This window comes from Periophthalmus magnuspinnatus, chromosome 18 (assembly GCF_009829125.3).
Source record: "Periophthalmus magnuspinnatus isolate fPerMag1 chromosome 18, fPerMag1.2.pri, whole genome shotgun sequence".
Lineage (NCBI taxonomy): Eukaryota > Metazoa > Chordata > Actinopteri > Gobiiformes > Gobiidae > Periophthalmus > Periophthalmus magnuspinnatus.
The window spans coordinates 23,526,795-23,544,110 of NC_047143.1; the positions used below are offsets into that span (position 1 = coordinate 23,526,795).

Here is a 17,316-nt window from a genome sequence, read left to right on the forward strand (position 1 = left end):
CGTCTTCTGGGGAAAGGAGAATTCAAAGTACAAACTACGTCGTTGCGAGGGAAATAATGCTCAAGGCTCCCAAGTAGCACACACAGGCTACTCGCATAATTTGATATTTTTAAGCGATCGTTAACAGCTCCCTGATCCCGCTTCTCTGTTCTGCCATAATCCTCTTCATTTCGTTTCCTCTGATATTTTTGTGAAGTAATTATTAATCCCCATCTTTAATTACGACGATAGCATCTTAGACATAGTGCGATACCACATTGTTTTAAGTCATGCTTTTATATTACAACGTTTTATCATTTCAGGGGAAGAAAGGATGTCACCGAAACAGCGTTGGACGAGTCTAATTCATATTTTACCCAAATCTTACATAGTGACCATACAGTGTAGAGTGGTTTGAATCATTGGACAGTCAGAGCAAGTGTTGCCCCAATTCGGTTATCACCTCCTGGGAAGATCTTTGGTATGTTAATTCTCAAGTGGTACGTTCCATGCGCCGTTTGGTCCATATACTTGAAATTTAAGATCACCGGGGAGTAGACATAGTTCAACCGAGATCGATGTTTGCAACACTAAAAAACCTAGTCAGAATTAGATGTAACAACAGCACATCCACCACTGTCATGTGCCGAGATGTTGACATGACACTGAAATATTTTTGAGTAAATGTGGTGCTCGGCTGAGTAAAAAAAATCCTCCTCGGTTGTAAATTGGGAGTTGGATTGCTCATGTTCCACCCCACGGGCTTTAATTAAGCAGTCTCAGGTAGTCTAATCTTATTATCGGAGACTTGCTTGTTCCACACTCTAACCTGCTTACATGACACCCAACTGCAGCGGGGCGGTGAGACGCTCCCAAACGAGCTGTCATCATCGCACTGAGCTTCCTCTATTTTCAGAACACGAACCATTTACACATTCACCTCCACAGTGCCGCCAACAAAGGCCATTCTGTGAATACGAGCTGCAGCTGAAGCACAGGGGCGGTTCGAGAATATTGTAGAGTTAGGAATTTCCACCTGGAGTGAACTGTGGTTGTGGGTGAAGCTCCATCCACAAGGGGGCACTAAGGAGTCTAAGTGTGACAATTTATCATCGCTGGATATCAGTCATAATATTTGGACCATTGAAAGGTAAAAGTTAAAGCTTGAGTGTAAGAGAATGTACAACACAACTCATCGTCGCAAATGGATTTATTTTAATTAGATTGGATTGGCCTCTCTTTTAAACAATATTTCACTATCAAATCTGCACTCGGCTTGGGGAGGAAAGGCATTCTGAGCCAGGGGCGGCGCTAGGAAGGGGGTTTGAGGGGGCACTGGCCTCCACTAGAATAGCCAATGCATAGCTCCCCCAAAGATCCTCCTTTTCTCACTTTCATAGCACATTCAATCTCAACTAAAAATGTTCAAATGGCGACCAGAGAGTGTTTAAAATGAGACAACAATGAAAAAAACGATTCCATTAGGTTTTATGTCACTATATTTAAATTAAACAGCGAAACAAACATGTTGGGGGTGTTAAAAGGCTCTAAATGAACATGTTAAGTGAGCACCCACATTGAAGACCTTAGCACCCCCTTAGCTCCTCCAACCAAAAATCCCTGGCAGTCCGTCTAGACCTGTCACGATAACACATTTTGAACTACGATATATCGCCACTAATTAAATTTAATTAGTGCAAGACAATCCTGAGCTGCGACAACCAACAGAAATACCCAAAATCTCCCACTTTTGCAAAGAAATATATTGTTCCAGCTTTCATATATTGAATGATAAGTCGATATAGTTTGGATTATCGTGACAGGCCTCGCACCGTCCCTGTTCTGAGCTTCTAAAACTGGACAACCTCAGGGAAGGGGACACAAACAAAAAACAAAACAAAAACTGCATATGAAATAATTAGGCCAACTTCATTTTACTAAACAGAGCGCTAGTATAGCTGAGTAGTTCAAAAAGCTGTGTCCAGGGAGTAAACAAGAGGTAAGATTACTTCTACTGTGCAGTGCAGTTTGTCATTGGGGAGCACAGTGCCGCTGGGTGGACAAATAAGTGTACTGCAGTTTTTCGTACCTAAAACACCTCATCATTTACGTCTAAATGCTGATTACATCCAGCTTGAATGTAAATATCTCTTCACTAGCATTACCTTATAGAGGAAAAATCAACAAAAAAATCAACAGATTCCAGGTTTTATGACTGAGACAGCTAAGAGATTATATAGAAATTCATTCATGACAAAAAAAAAACAAAACGCTGTCCAAGTGTTGAAAACACATAAGCCTATCCTGGCTATACTACAAAATTACAAATGCCAATGGAATAATTCTTCCAATGATGTAATCTCAAGCCAAGAAACTGCATATACTGGCAGCTACAAGACCATTTTGTGCATTTGAGCAGCGCCCGAGACCCCAGCCAGACCCCCAATAATATAGAGCCTTACACAACAGCAGCAGTGGCATCAAACCCCATTATCTTCCAAGGCTACTACTTACGTCCAACTGGAGTCAGATAGCTACTTATCTCCTGGTTAATAATAAAAAAGACACATAACAGATAAAAATGCCGGACTATCGTGATGGAAAGAGAGAGGGGAAACAGAGGGGGGAGGAGAGAGATAGAGAGGGACGGTTGGTAGAGACAAAGGGAGGGAGGTTCTTAGGACAGTTTCATTCAGTGGAAAGGGCAGCAGCGGGGACCTCCTGGTGTAGTGGAGAAAATGAAAGGCCGCAGCTCTCTTCTCCGGGGCTAAACAGCAGACTTAATAAAAACCACAATCAGACCCCCAACCTTAAAGTTTAATGCACATTCTCCACATATTTCTCTTTGGAGAAAAATGGAAGACCCCCTGTGAAACTAGATTCCAGATTATAAGGCTTTGTCCACTACTCAATAACATATTATTGTAAAGAATTGTGGCATTTAATACTTATTTTATTTCATCCAAGGGTTTCAGAGTGATGGAAAATAGCACGGTTGTCATAGCAATGACATTTTTTTTAAAGGACTCAAAATGACATCTATAAACATGAACCTAAAACGAAAAACACATTTGAGGTCCATATCTGGGGCTCTTGACCATAGTGTGGTGCTAACCTTCAACTTTCAGTTATTTGAATCCAAAATTAATTCAATAGATATTCAAAAGTATTTCAAAATAAACTAGGAAAAAGTATTCATTTAGTCATTGTGAGACAAGGCCTTTTTTCAAACCATAGACCGGGGGCGTCAAACTCATTTTCACTGAGGGCCACATCAACAAAATGGCTGCTCTCAAAGGGCCTGATGTAACTGTATAAATGTAACTAAATGTGACCAAATGTAATGTAAAATAAATGCAACCACTTTTTAATCTTGTTAATTAACCGTTTCTATATTTATTGCTTATTCAACTTACAAATATTGCATATGAATATAGATATGAAAAAATGGCTGTATCTCCTGATAAACTGTTATTTTAATACAGTCATACCTTTTAATTTGTTTTGTCGCGGGCCATATAAAATGACGTGGTGGGACACATTTTGCCCACGGGCCTTGAGTTTGACACATGTGCCATAGACTGTACAGAGAAGTGGACTAAGTGAGTGGGGCGTCACCAGTAGCGTTCGTCTCCAGTCAAATGAAGCTCACCGAGGCTAGCAGATACAGGGACGAATTTGGAGCTGAGTTTCATATTTGGAACTCTGAACACAAGTATCATAGCAACACAAGAGCCAATCTGGACCGAGGCTGTTGAAGCTAACGCCCCTTCTTGCCCGCACCACTGGTTTAGCAGGGAACGGGCACTTAGCAACACTGTCAATTAAACCTTTTGCTAAAGCTAGCGGGGAGCGACCTCAAGAGAAAAGGCGCCTGATTTGTCTGTTATTAATGTTTATATCTTGATTTACGGACACAATAGCGAAATAAAAGCATCTGGATCGTGTAGAGCGGGTTAATATGAACATTTTAAGACCAACATGGCGAGGCTCACTTCAGCAGACAGAGATGGGTGACGACTTTTCAACGTAAAGTGAATTAGAGCCAGAGCCAATGGAGCCGTACGCACGCCGATGATCACTATTTGGAACGCTATGGGTTAAACTCACATAAAAAACATTGCGAAAGAATTAATTTTAAGTAATCATGACTGATCTTTAATAATTTCAAGTAATATTTTTGAATACAACTACGTCTTTCAAGATACTTAGATTTACGCGAGCACTAGAACAGAGACAGAAGATTATTATAATAAAGCCCCATTTAATATCAAGCACGGCATCAACTGACTATCCATAGTGCTAATGAAATTGTTCCCCCCAACTTTTTAATTAACTCGCGGGCTCGTGGTGGAGAGTCAAGTTGTGGACACAGACAAAGACGACAATGTGTTCCTTCCCCAGGTGAGATGAATTTCAAACAGGCAAAGTTATTCAGAATAAGGCTCTGATTCTTTATTAGGAGCCAAACTTCAGAGGGAGATAGATGTGGGCTGGGCGGGCCTGTGCCATTGTGGTTTGGAGTTTCATACACAAAAGGGAAGATAATAGGAACCAGATCGCAATTCAAACACGGGTACTGTTTGAAGAATAGGCTAATTTTGTATTAAGTGGCAAAGGAATAGGTAAACGATGTAACAGTTGGAGGCCGTGGTTTGAGTTGAAAGATTACTAATGCTAAAATATTGCTGGAGGTTAGTAATAAGGTACAGATTTGGTCCTGGTTTGAGATCTGTTAAGTCAGGTGTACCCAAACTGTGGCCCGGGGTCCAAATGCGGCCCTCAGACCAAGTTTTCTTGGCCCTCAAGCTTCCGGGCAAATTGGCCCATATTACCTAAAACAGTACTTTTTACTTTATATTACTGAAAATCTACTTTAACAAGCCCACCTCAAATATTTAATGTGTCCCACTGAGGATGTAAGCGTAAATAAAGGTCTAACTTGTAATAGTAACACAGATTTGAAGTATTCACTGTATCGGTGACCAGTCTATGGCCCTCAATCGGCCCTCAGCTGTGTTTGTGTTTCTATATGTGGCCCTTAATGAGAAAAGTTTGGACATCCCTGTGTTGAGTCCAGATGGAGACTTGGTTTGAACCTGGTCTAGTCCTAATCTAGTCCAGATGGCAGCAGTATTTGTGGCCGAAGTTGTACAACTTTTAGCATAATAGTAGCAGTAGTAGTAGCAGTTATGGTAGTGTTATTACTCATATAAGCACCTAAAGCCATCTCTATTCTATTTGTCCAATGATGTTGCTGTGATGTGTCTGGTAAGGTTTCAGCGCTATCTTCGTACCGACGGAGGCAGGACGATAGCTCCATCTGCAACCCGACTTCTTCAAGTGTGTGGGAGTAAAAAGGCCCCCTCGTCCCGGTTTAAAGGCTTGTGGGCACGTTTCCATATTTCGATTGCCTCCTTAATCCAGCGATGATGCTTGTTGTCTTTGGCCCAATGATGTTGCCTCTGTCCCAGTCCATAATGTGGGTCTTTTTATTCTCACACCTGGGATACTGTCCTGAAGAATTCGAACTGCAGATGGCGCTGTCGTCCTGCCTCGACGTACGAAGACAACGCCAAAACCTGTTTAAACCAGTTGATCGGACACATCACAGCAGCATCTCGTGACTACTCTGAGGAAATGCCCAAACTGTCAATTATGAAAACAAACTAAACCTTGGTATGAAAAAATGATCTATTACCACATTGCACTAAAAAGCTCTTAAGACGGCAATGTTTCCTCCAAGTTTTCAATGTTCCATTTGAAAAACTTCAAGGATCTCTCCTTGATGGTAATCGCTCAAAGCGGCACACCATAACGCCTCAAAGTGCCGCATGACGAGACATTTATCATACTAAAACGCCAGGCATTTCAAACACATTTCCCTTTATTGGCATGGTGAGGCTGATGAGAATTGCACATAAAAAATTAAAATTCACAAGAAAATCGTACAATAGGTAGAACCACAAAGGCATTGGTAAGGACTTGGCAGAAAAAGGCAACGTGGATAGGACACAGAACATCCAAAAAGACACACACACCTCCCTTAAAATCTCACGCACACTTGTACACGTAATGTCCTTCCAAAGAAAAACAAAGCAAGACAGTGTCCTCAATAGGTGACATTATCATTAAAAAGTCCGCCACAGTTGAAACCATAAGGTGTAATATATTGCTACTCTAGGCAATTTACAAAGCATTTTTTATTACAATGTTTAAAGCCACATCAATCAATGGGACACGACACCATTACCCAAATGCTATACAGACAACGGAAAGGGAAAAACAATGCTATAAAACACAGGTATTTTTTCACTTCCTTCTTTGAAAAATGTCTCCAATAGTCAAACTCCATAAAAGGAAATCTCTGATCAGCATAACTTTCATTATACACGTTTTTTTTCTCCTTCCTGTGATGAGAGCTGGTTCTCTCATTACTCGGAACAGGATATTAATTGAACTAGAAACTGCAAGGTTACCTTTTATGTCATATCTGGACTGTGAGCGGAGAGAGAGAAGGGGAAGAAGTGGTGCGGCATGCCTTAGTTGTGTAGGGTTTTCTCCTATAGGCCTATACATGCATCAGCCAAAACATTACGACCACCAGCACAATCAAATTTAAATTATGTGGATTACATTCTGTTGTTCCAAGTTGCTTATTGATTTTGTTAGATGTTAAGTCAGATGTCCTCCCTGGAATTCTTGTTGCGTATTGTGGGATTGGGGGAAAAAAACAAAAGAAAACGAAAAATCAAGTGTAGGTCAAGGTGTTCTCAATGGTATTGAAGGATGGCTCAAATGCAGAGGACAACAAAAGCCAACCTTAACCTTCAGATATTCACCATTGTTGGAGTGAGCTGCATCAATAAACATTCTCATTTTCTTGCCGCTAACACACCAGCACAGTGGTCGTAATGTTATGGCTGATCGCTGTATAAAACGGTCAAAAAATCGCCATTGAGAAAATCGGATATCCAAAGTGGTTCTGGACTAGCCATGCACTACACGTCAAATATTGTTTCCTAGACACACACACACACGTGAACGTTTTGCACACGAAGTACCACATTGTAATGCGTGCAGTACAATCACAGACATCTTTAAAGGGAAAAGCAGAGGGAGGCCAAGACTTACTGGAATGGAGTTATCTTAGCTATCAGCGACTGGGTAATGGGTCCAAAATCCCCCCCAAAAAATCACAACGATAAGAGCTAAAATACAACTCTGAAAAATAATTTATTGCTTTTTATAGATTTTTTCCTTTCATTTATATTATTATTAATCATCTTGCAATTATTGTGAATATTATTACTATATGTTATTATTTGTACATCAAATACAAGATCATTAAAAAAGTCAGGAAATGAATTGTAAACTTCTTGTTTGGCATTCACATAATCAAAAAAGCGTGAGTGCAGCCATGTCAGTGTTACCAGTGGGACAACTTAATAAAAATCCTGCAAAATTATTGTTATTGCTTCTATGTGGACTTAGAGACGCATGAATGAGACGTGATTTTGGCTGAAACGATGTGATTGTTTTTGGAAAGGCATAGAAGGTCACAAAATCCCCACCAAAAGATATTATTGTACACCCTGTCAAGTGATTGTGAGTTAAATAACAGAAAAATAAATACATTTTATGAGGTACGCCACATCAAATGGAGATCATAAATAGATTTGATTCAAAATAAATACATAAATATTTCGGATTAAAATGATTCGCTTGATCAAAAACCTTCCAAAGAATCAAACTGTATATGTATATGCTGATTGCGCTCAAATAATTCGTAAAAAAATGGGGGTCCATTTTTTAAAATCATGGAAAAAAAACGTTAAAAATGCGTTTTACACTGGCAAAAACACTGAATGAGAACGTTATAAACAGATAAAACTATACATGGTGACTTTTTAACCCCTTTCCCAACAAAATAACTTAAAAAAAAAAGGACATTGTTTACTGGCTCTCTCAAACTGAGCAGTCGAAGTCAAAGTCGAAGTTTTTTGTTCAATTTTTTTTTACAATCATGTCATGACAAAACATCATGTGGTGTACAGTGTTATGTAATCACTACAGATCAAACATTCTCAATTAAGAAACGTTCTCTTTCATTTAAAAAAGGCTGCGTTTTACAGTGCATAGCTGTAACAAATAAAGAATTTTCTTATCTGATATGTACATAAAACAAAAATATTACTTTTTATATTTGTAAATACACAGCTACATTTCAACTTCTTAAAATGTAGACACCCTTGAGAATTTTCTAAACAATTCCCACTTGTTTTGCAATGTAACACCAGATCCACACAGCAGATTTCTAAAATAAAAAGAAATGACAAAACAAAACAAATCTGGCTGAACAAGCTGCTACCCCAAAGGATTGTGGGTATTGTAGTGCTTAGAGAAAAAAAGACAGTTTCTTTTCCTTTTCTTCCTTCACAACAGCAGTTGAGTGCATTGAACCTGCTTTGAACAGATTCTGAGGGTTCACTGGCTTTCCCACAATGCATTGCTTCTCCTTCTTCATCAGCAGCTTTGTTCATGTAAACTTTATTTGATATATTCATTTTTCACGATATACGTCTATATTTTTTCTTCATATAAACTCTGTGAAATAGAGTGTAAATCTTCTCATAGTCTTGAGAAACAGTGAGGTATCGGAAGTCCCTCTCGCGTCATGTGACAACGGACGGCGGTTGCCCCTGACGACTGGTCGGTTACCTTCTCAGGCTGCGCTGGGCCTCTCGGAGCAAGCTGTCGAAGTCCAGGGAGTCGTACTTGCTTTTGGTGGAGGCTGGATCAAAGTCGTCTGAATGAGAGTCTAGAAGAAGCGACAAAAACACACAGGTCAGTGCAGGAAAAATATATGAAGGGAAAAGGGAACGGAGGGCAGATGGTAGGGCTAGTATCAGTATCAGAGAGGATGGAGGGTGTTTCTCCAGGGGTCACGGTTATTCCCAATTTGTCCTAAGCAATGATGGAAGAAAACAAAGTACAAGTAGTAAAGTACTGTACTTTGAGGTTTTTAGGTATGTGTACTTTGAGGTTTTTAGGTATCTGTACTTTGAGGTTTTTAGGTATGTGTACTTTTAGGTTTTTAGATATGTGTACTTTTAGGATTTTAGATATCTATACTTTTATGTTTTTAGGTATCTGTACATTTAGGTTTTTAGGTATCTGTACTTTTTTCTTTTACTTCACTACATTTGCGAGCGGGTGTTTGTACTTTCTACTCCACTACATTTTTGAACTGGACTGAAAAGTAAAAAGTACTTCACTTTTCATACGATTTGAGAGGTTATTTTTTACCTTGATCGTAGTAACATCCTGACTAAAGTGTTCAAATTCATCTTTTGGCTTTGAGCAAACAAAAATAAATACACAAAATTAATAAGAAACTGTTTCATATTGCTACTGTTGACCAAAATATGTAAATATATATATGGTTTTTTTTTTTGTTTTTTTTAATCTATACCACTACATTTACCTCTTGCCCTGAGCCCCTAAATTTCTCCTAATATATGTTTCAAGCATTATTTAACCTCCTGAGACCTGGTGTCCTCATCTGTTCCTCACACATTTTGGATTGTTTAGGCCACAGTGCAAATTTTTAGAAGAACAGCAACAAGAACATGTTCAATTTTGAATATTTCTAAGAGTTTAGAATATTAATTTTTTTGTTTATTTTTATTTTTTTATTTAATTATTTTTATTTAATTATTTTATTTTTATTTGTTTTTATTTTTATTTTTTTGTATTTTTATTTTATTTTTTATTTACTTATTTTTTTTATTATTTTATTTGATTAAAGCTCGGGTCTCAGGAGGTTAAAGTACGAAGTCAAAACTATGTTCAATACACCCATCTGAGTCATTCACTGTATTGACCACTGGCCCTCCGTGTCGAATATTTTTCAAGATATGGCCCTCGGTGAAAAGAGTTTGGGCACCCCTGATATAAATGGACGTAGCTAACCCGCTAGCTGCTGCGTTCCAAATAGAAAGTGAGCTTGGACGCGCTTCCTGCTCCATCGACTCTGGCTTCAATTCGCTTTCTATTGACAACTCATTCGTATTAACCCGCTCTACATGATCCTGGTATCTTTATGTTACTATTGTGTCCGTAAATCAAGATATGAACGTTAATAACAGACAAATCAGGCGCCGTACTTCCTCGAGGTCGCTCTCGTTACCGTTAGCAACAGTTTTGATCGACAGCGTTGCTAAACTCGGCTCCAAATTCGCCCGTTTAACCCTTAGCCTCGATGTGCTTCATTTGACTGGAGTTGAATGCTATTTGTGACGTCACACTCACTTACGCCACTTTTTTTTATACAGTTTTGAGTCACAATAAGATGTTTTGGTTTTGTATTCCTTGGATTCATTGTGTATTTCCGGCGCACTGTTCCATCTTTCTTGTCTCCTGCCAGTCTCCCAGGCTTTTACACATTACTGTAGGTAAAATGCTGTCTGTCCATCTCTCACGCTGCCTATTCTTCTTGATGAACCTGATAATACACAGCGCCTGTCTTATCTCCGCCTACAGACAGCTTCACAAATGGGACCCCCAAAGACCCCCGCAGCTTTCTCCCCCAGCTTTGAGGAATTGGGATGTCCGCCGCAGCTAAAAGACGCTCCGCTACTGATCTAATTCAATGACCGGCGGCTCAACTGTGTCAGACCGCGTGCACCTTGAGGAATGAGAAATACCTCGGCGTTCCACTTCAAACTAATGGACAGTGTCTCGGAAAACAAAAAAAGGGAACAAGATGGAGAAGTGTGGGTAAGGAAGGAGTCTATGCTATTAAATTCACTTTCTATCAGAGAAAAGGGGGACCAAAATAGCCCAATTCCAACAAAAAGGGTCTTTCAATTCAACTAGACTGATTAGTCAATTATAGTTTAATGTCTCTCCTCAAGGCTGTAGATTAGTAACTGTTTCTTTGTGTGCCAATTTTTCAGCACTTAAATTGGCTGGTTGCTTAAAGGAAGTGGTTTTCAAACTGTGGTGCGTGTATCCAAAGTGACTGGCCTGGTTTAATTCTCTTATTCTTGGTTTATTGCTGATTAAAAAACGGGGAAAAGTAACTTCCAAATAAGGCTATAAACCATAGACCAGGAGTCTCAAACTCGTGGCCCAGGAGCCAATTGCGGCCCGCGAGATGATATTTTGTGGCCTGCAGGACAATATGAAAGTTTAATGTTAGCGTGGAAGGTTCCGCCAAATCGGTAAACACCAAACACACATCGCTCACGCTGTGTACTCCTGTCACAAAAGATTCAACAAATAACGATGTATAAATAAAATAAATCCACAAGAATTGGCATATTTCCTCATGTATGTTGAAAACAGTGATGATGTTTTAACAAAGCTTTTTTTTGTGGAATACCTGATCCTCACCCAGACTCTGCCTCCTGCGACTCTAGCTCCAATTTCTTACTTTTTTCCTAATTTTCCACTTTCTATTGGAAAACGGTTGGGCCTTTCTCTGTAACTGCTGCTGTCAGACTCGTCATTTTGGTCTTAAATCAAGATCTGAACATTAATAACAGACAAATAAGAACCAAATTTGGATTGGCTCTTTGGTTGCTATGATACTCGCGGTCGGAATTCTAAATATGGAAGTCGGCTCCAAACTCGCCGCTATAACTGCTAGCTTCGATGAGCTTTATTTGACTGGAGCCGAACGCTATGGGCGACGTCACACTCACTTAGTCCACGCCTTTACACAGTCTATGGTCTAATACTTAAACCTCAACTTATACATAAGAAATATTTTCAGACATTACTGCGGAACTGGAAATGTATCAGCGACACTCCAAAGAATTTAGATATTATTTTTTGGTAAATATCGCCCAACGATTATAGCAGACGTCTGTATAATCCCTCAGTTGTCCAGGTCTGATCCCGAGCAAAAGACGAAGTTTAATGAACAGCGAAACGTTGATTTGTCCAGTTGACAGATTTAAACTCCGTCCTTTACCATTATAGTACACATAAACGTCTGGTTAATTTGGGTTCAATCAAACTTAATTCCGACTGCTTTTGTCTCAGTTTAGACCTGCTTTTATTCTGGTTTAGCTCTGGTTTAGGACTGGCTCAGTTTCGCTCCAAATCCCTTTTTTTTTAGTCTAAGGGTATTCTTATCTAAACATGGTAAGGGCACCGACTTAAACCTGTGTAAAACGTACAGCAACAGCTTCACGTCTGAAAGATAAGACCCTATATTATGCAGCTCTGACCTCATATATTAGTGGGAAAAACATGTCAGACGCAGGAGATGTCAATAACCCGCCTCCCATGTCACCTATAGATGGACATAATTATCTCTCCAGCCTTTTCCACTCTCCCTTCTGAGAAAACAACAGTCTATTTTCTTTTTGCGGCTTGGCTTAGGACCAGGGAAGAGGAGGAAGCCTTCATTTCATTGATAGCGTGCATTATTTATTAAAAAAAACAACTTTTGGCGGTATATCTGTATGTGGACAATATGGAAACCTTGATATCGGATTGTGCGTCTGTCTTTGCAAAATGAGCCGTCATGAGAATACAAGGTTGCATTAGAGCTTTTGGATACATAATAGTAGCAGATACGCACAAGTAAACAATGGAAATAATGGAAGCAGTACATGTAGTAGTATTATTAGAAGTACTAGTTGTAGTAGGAGTAGTAGTAGTGAATTACACGAGGATCCTGTCCCAAACCAGTGCATGAAATACGTAATTTGAAGGGTCAATCTGTAATTCTTTAAGCAAAACAGGCTATAAAAGGTTGACTTCAACACTTTTTCGGTCATATAAATCTATTTTTAAATGTTCTGTATCTTTAAAAAGCCTGAGCTGCAACAAATAAACAGCAAAATGAACCAATAATTAGCCATAGAAATGATCCGTTCTACCCTCTACAGCTCAAATCTGACGTTATTACATAAAAATGGCAAACAATACCCCACTTTTATAATGAAAATATATGTTCCAGCTTCCGGTCGATATAGTAATTATCATGACAGGACTATCAGGTCATTTTACAAGTTTAAAGAAACACTGTGTAACATTTTGGTAGTGGTGTGGAACATGGTCCTTGAAGATAAATATGCTTTATACCGTGGTTTGAGTCAGGTTTGTGGATATGCGAGCCCGCTCACAACAAGGCTGCATGTTTTTTGAGTTTTTGGGGTTTTTCTTAGTGCAGTAAATTAAACGCTTTTATTTTGGTTAACCTTTTAAAAAGTTACACAATTGGGCTTTAAGATGACGGACTGAATTTTGCACCCAGTCAGCTTACAAAATGTTAAAAAAAATGCCTATAAAAGGTTGATTTCAACACTTTCGATCGTGTTTTAATTAGCATTTTTAATTTATATCATAACCGGATTCGAAATAAAGACCATAATCAATCAATCTAATCATAGCGTTTGCGTTTTTTACTCAAAATTCCCCGTACTCCATCCTTAACTAATTAACTTCTTCATTACGTTACACATCCGCTGGTCTTTTCATGCCACTGTCAGACTGCACCTTGTTCAAACCCCACAACAGCTGGTGCCAGATGGATCCTCACTCGGGACGGGGCATACGGGGGTGGAGGGGAGTGATGTTTTTTTTTTTCGTTTTTTTTTTTCATCGGGACCTAACCTTGTTCCCACCTTCCTCTTTCCTCTTCTTCATCATCATCCCTTTGTCCTTGTAAAAAAAAAAATCACCTCCTCAACCCCTCCTCAGTTCTTAATGCGCTTGTGATCTCGGGACACCCACGCGTTTGGGATATATGTACAGCCAACATGAAAACGCGTCGCAAATTCAAAGGGAAAAGGGGGAGAGGAGCTTTTAAGATCTGCCTCCGTGAATGCTTTTCAGAACAACAAAGTAGAATAGGTGTGTTTTGTGTGCGCGAGTGTGTGCGAAATGTGTTTTTTCTAGAGAGGAAACTCATACTCGCGATGGGGGAGGAAGGTCCTTTTATAGGCGCGGTCCTCGATCGACCTGTGTGTCCTTAAATGCCTCGATGCTCGGTGGGTATGCCCTCTCACTTAACCGATAACAGTTCAATAAAACACAATCGAAATGGTTCAAACTGATCTGGGCATGCGCAGGGGGTGGTATTGGAAAAGGAAGTGATATGTCAAATAAATATGGAGTTTTTTCCTATCAGTGACTTTTTTTTTTTATAAACCTGTTCAGTTCTCAAAAATTCAGCCTCACTGTTTTTATTATAGCTTCATACATTATATTGCTAGATAATAACACATTTTGGATCACGATATAGAGGATTACAGAGAAGTATTGCGATAAACGATAATATTAAAACGGCTTTAGTCAATGACACAAAGTAATAATCCCAGTAAATCTATTTTTAAATGTTCTGTATCATTAAAAAGCCTGAGCTGCAACAAATAAACAGCAAAATGAACCAATAATTCATCCATATAAATGATCTACAGCTCAAATCTGACGTTATTACAAAAAAATACCTCACTTATGTAATGAAATTGTACCGACAATACCAAAATATACGTTCCAGCTTCCAGTTGATATTGTAATTATCATGACTAAACTACTACTAGTTTAAAAAAAAACACTGTGTAATATTTTGGTAGTGGTGTGGAACATGCTCCTTGAAGATAAATATGTTTTATGCCGCGCTTTAAGTCAGGTCTGTGGATATGCGAGCCCGCTCACAACAAGGCTACATGTTTTTTGAGTTTTTTTAGTGCAATAAAAACTTTCATAAGGAAAATAAACGCTTTGATTGTGGTTCACTTTTTAAAAGTTACACAGCTGGGCTTTAAGATGATAGAAGAACGTTCCAAATAGGAAGCTCCATCGATTGTCGCTCCTCTCTCTGTAACTGCTGCTGTAAGATTCATCATTTTGGTCTTAAAATGTTCGTATTAACTCGCTCTACGTGATCCTGTTTTTATTTCACTATTATATCCGTAAATCAAGATATGAACATTAATAACAGACAAATCTTTCCTCAGAGGTCGCTCCCGGTAGCGTTAGCAACCAGTTTGATTGACAGTGTTGCTAAGCGTTACCTTCAACAGCCTCGCTCCGGATTGGCTGTTTGGTTGCTATGATACTTGCGGTCGAAATTCCAAATATTGACCTTGCTCCAAATTCATCGCTATAACCTCTAGCCTCAACGAGCTTCATTTTACTGAAGCCGAACGCTGTGGGTGACGACGCTCCACTGCTATTATACAGTCTATGCCCTAAACAAAAAAAATGCAATACCTCTTCTGTTTCCTTAAATTTTGCAATCTTTCCCTTCTGCGTTATAGTGCTGACTCGTTGAAGCCGCACAAATATAAAACGCAGCTGCAGGGGGGCTGATGGGAGGAGGACTAAACAACACTACAGCACTTACCCAAGTCGGTGTAATGTGATTTGCCGAACTGCTTCTGTCCGCCAAAGCACAGCTCGAACTGGGGCTCGTGTGACCGGCGTAAGGTGTGTCCCTTCTCCATGGCAGCGAAGGCGTCACAAGTGTAGCGGTACGTGATGAAGCCAAAATTGTCCCTGGTCAAAAATAGACAAAAAGCCTTACGTCACAGAGATGCTGCTGCGGGGGTGACAATAAGCACACAGGAGGGAGGCGTTGACTTTAGCTATTTATATGCAAAGGAGAATCGATAAAAGTGTGTCTTTGGGGTGTGGAGAAGAGCAGGTTAGCGAGGCAGTTTTGTCAACATAAAAGCGGCTTTAAGAGCTGTGGATTTGATCTAAAAATGTGTCAAATGGGTCTTTAAATGCCAAACAAGGAAGTATATACCCTTAAAAGCGTCTTAACAATATAGAAGTGTTGCAGCGAAATACGCCAGAAGCTAACAAACTTTTTGGCCGTACTTAAAATGTTCTTTGCTAATGAGAGTCGTTTAACGGCGCTGGGGCCCTGAAGGTAAACACAAATGCATTGTATAAACATAGGCTATTAATTATAGCAATTAGCATATCAATTTAGCATGTGAGCTAAAGGCTAGGCAATCTGTGAACATAGTGCTTGCGTCTGGTTTAACAGGAATGGCTCTGGAATTGGCAATCTCTACTAAACAAAAGGCAAAAGGAGCTGTTAACTTGGAAACTACCACTTCATGACATCACAAGGTGGAGTATTTTGAGCTAGAGAGACTAATAATACGTATTACGCAAACATGTGTGAGCTAATGACACTATAACATGGCTCAAAGCGTCAAGCAAGAGTCAATTTTGTGTTATATACGAATATCGTTTAGCTATACATCATAAGACAGCGACGCAATTTCAATTCACACATTCAAAATAAGTTATAAACGTTAACCACTCTGCCACTGCTTTTCGTTGACCTTTTGCAACCGGCCCAAAACTTTCCGTCTGCATGTTCAAGACCAATAACACATATTTGAGCTGCAGACTCGGGTCTATCCAGAGGGCAGGAATGTTCTAGTAAATGTCCGCCGTCTCGCCCCCATCACACACACACACACACAGACGCACACCCCGGTCCCGCGGCCTTACCCATCATCCCTCAGGTTCACCGCGCATTCTTCAATTTCACCGAAGACTTCAAAGCGCCGTTTCAGCTCGGTCCTGGTGCAGTCCGACCTCAGCCGGCCCACGTAGACGGCGCGCCTCTCCTCCTGTTCGTTAACAAGAAAAACGCCAAAGATTAGAAGGATGGGCTGAAGTCTGCCTGTCGTTTCTACATGGCACTAATGAATTGGTTGTGATAACCCCCAAAGCCTCGACTCCTCCCGAGCGCCGCCACCTTGCCCCTTTCACTTTGTTTTGTTCCTCTCTGATTGCTTCTGCTTGTTTTTTCTTTTCTTTTGATCTGATAGCGTTGCAGTTTGGAGGTGCTTTCAATCTCTCTTGACGCTACAATTCCTCTTTCTCTCCGCCAAGTCATCAACCGGTGGCGGCACGCAGCGATTTTTATCAAATGATGCCGTGTCGCGTTTAAAACTGTTTTTCATGGAGGCTAAAAATAAAACAGAGGGGTGACTCAGCCGTGGAGCAGAAAGTTAAACAGCGCATTTGATTGGAAGAGTTGAGAGAAGTAATTAAAATCTGTAGGCCTAATAAATACACCTAATACTTAATTAACATAAAAGTACTCAAGAAGATCACTGCTTATTAAACGCACGTGTTTACTTTGCCATTACCGAGTTCCAGATGACCCGTTAAAAAGTGCACAGCTATTTGGGGAATGTTTGAATAAATTAGTGAATTCTTAAAGGGACCATTTATTGTTATAATACAGACCCAAAACACCATGTTCCACCTTGTGATGTCATTATTTGGTAATACAGGAAGTGCTCCAATGTGGTTTTAAACTCCATACACCTTCAGTAGAGT

At 39.8% G+C, this 17,316-nt stretch overlaps 1 protein-coding gene across 4 annotated transcripts in view; it reads right to left on the reverse strand.

The window, feature by feature from the left end:
• Window positions 1-5,848: 5,848 nt before the first annotated feature.
• ppargc1a (peroxisome proliferator-activated receptor gamma, coactivator 1 alpha) overlaps window positions 5,849-17,316 on the reverse strand; it is a 60,448-nt gene continuing 48,980 nt past the window's right edge. For all 4 annotated transcript variants that reach the window (XM_033983273.2, XM_033983272.2, XM_033983270.2 and 1 more), the window contains exons 11-13: window positions 16,477-16,598; window positions 15,350-15,501; window positions 5,849-8,800 (exon numbers count right to left, since the gene is read on the reverse strand). In XM_033983273.2, the coding sequence (XP_033839164.1) occupies window positions 8,697-8,800; window positions 15,350-15,501; window positions 16,477-16,598 (378 nt within the window). In that variant the 3' untranslated portion in view covers window positions 5,849-8,696. The remainder of the gene's footprint in view (window positions 8,801-15,349; window positions 15,502-16,476; window positions 16,599-17,316) is intronic.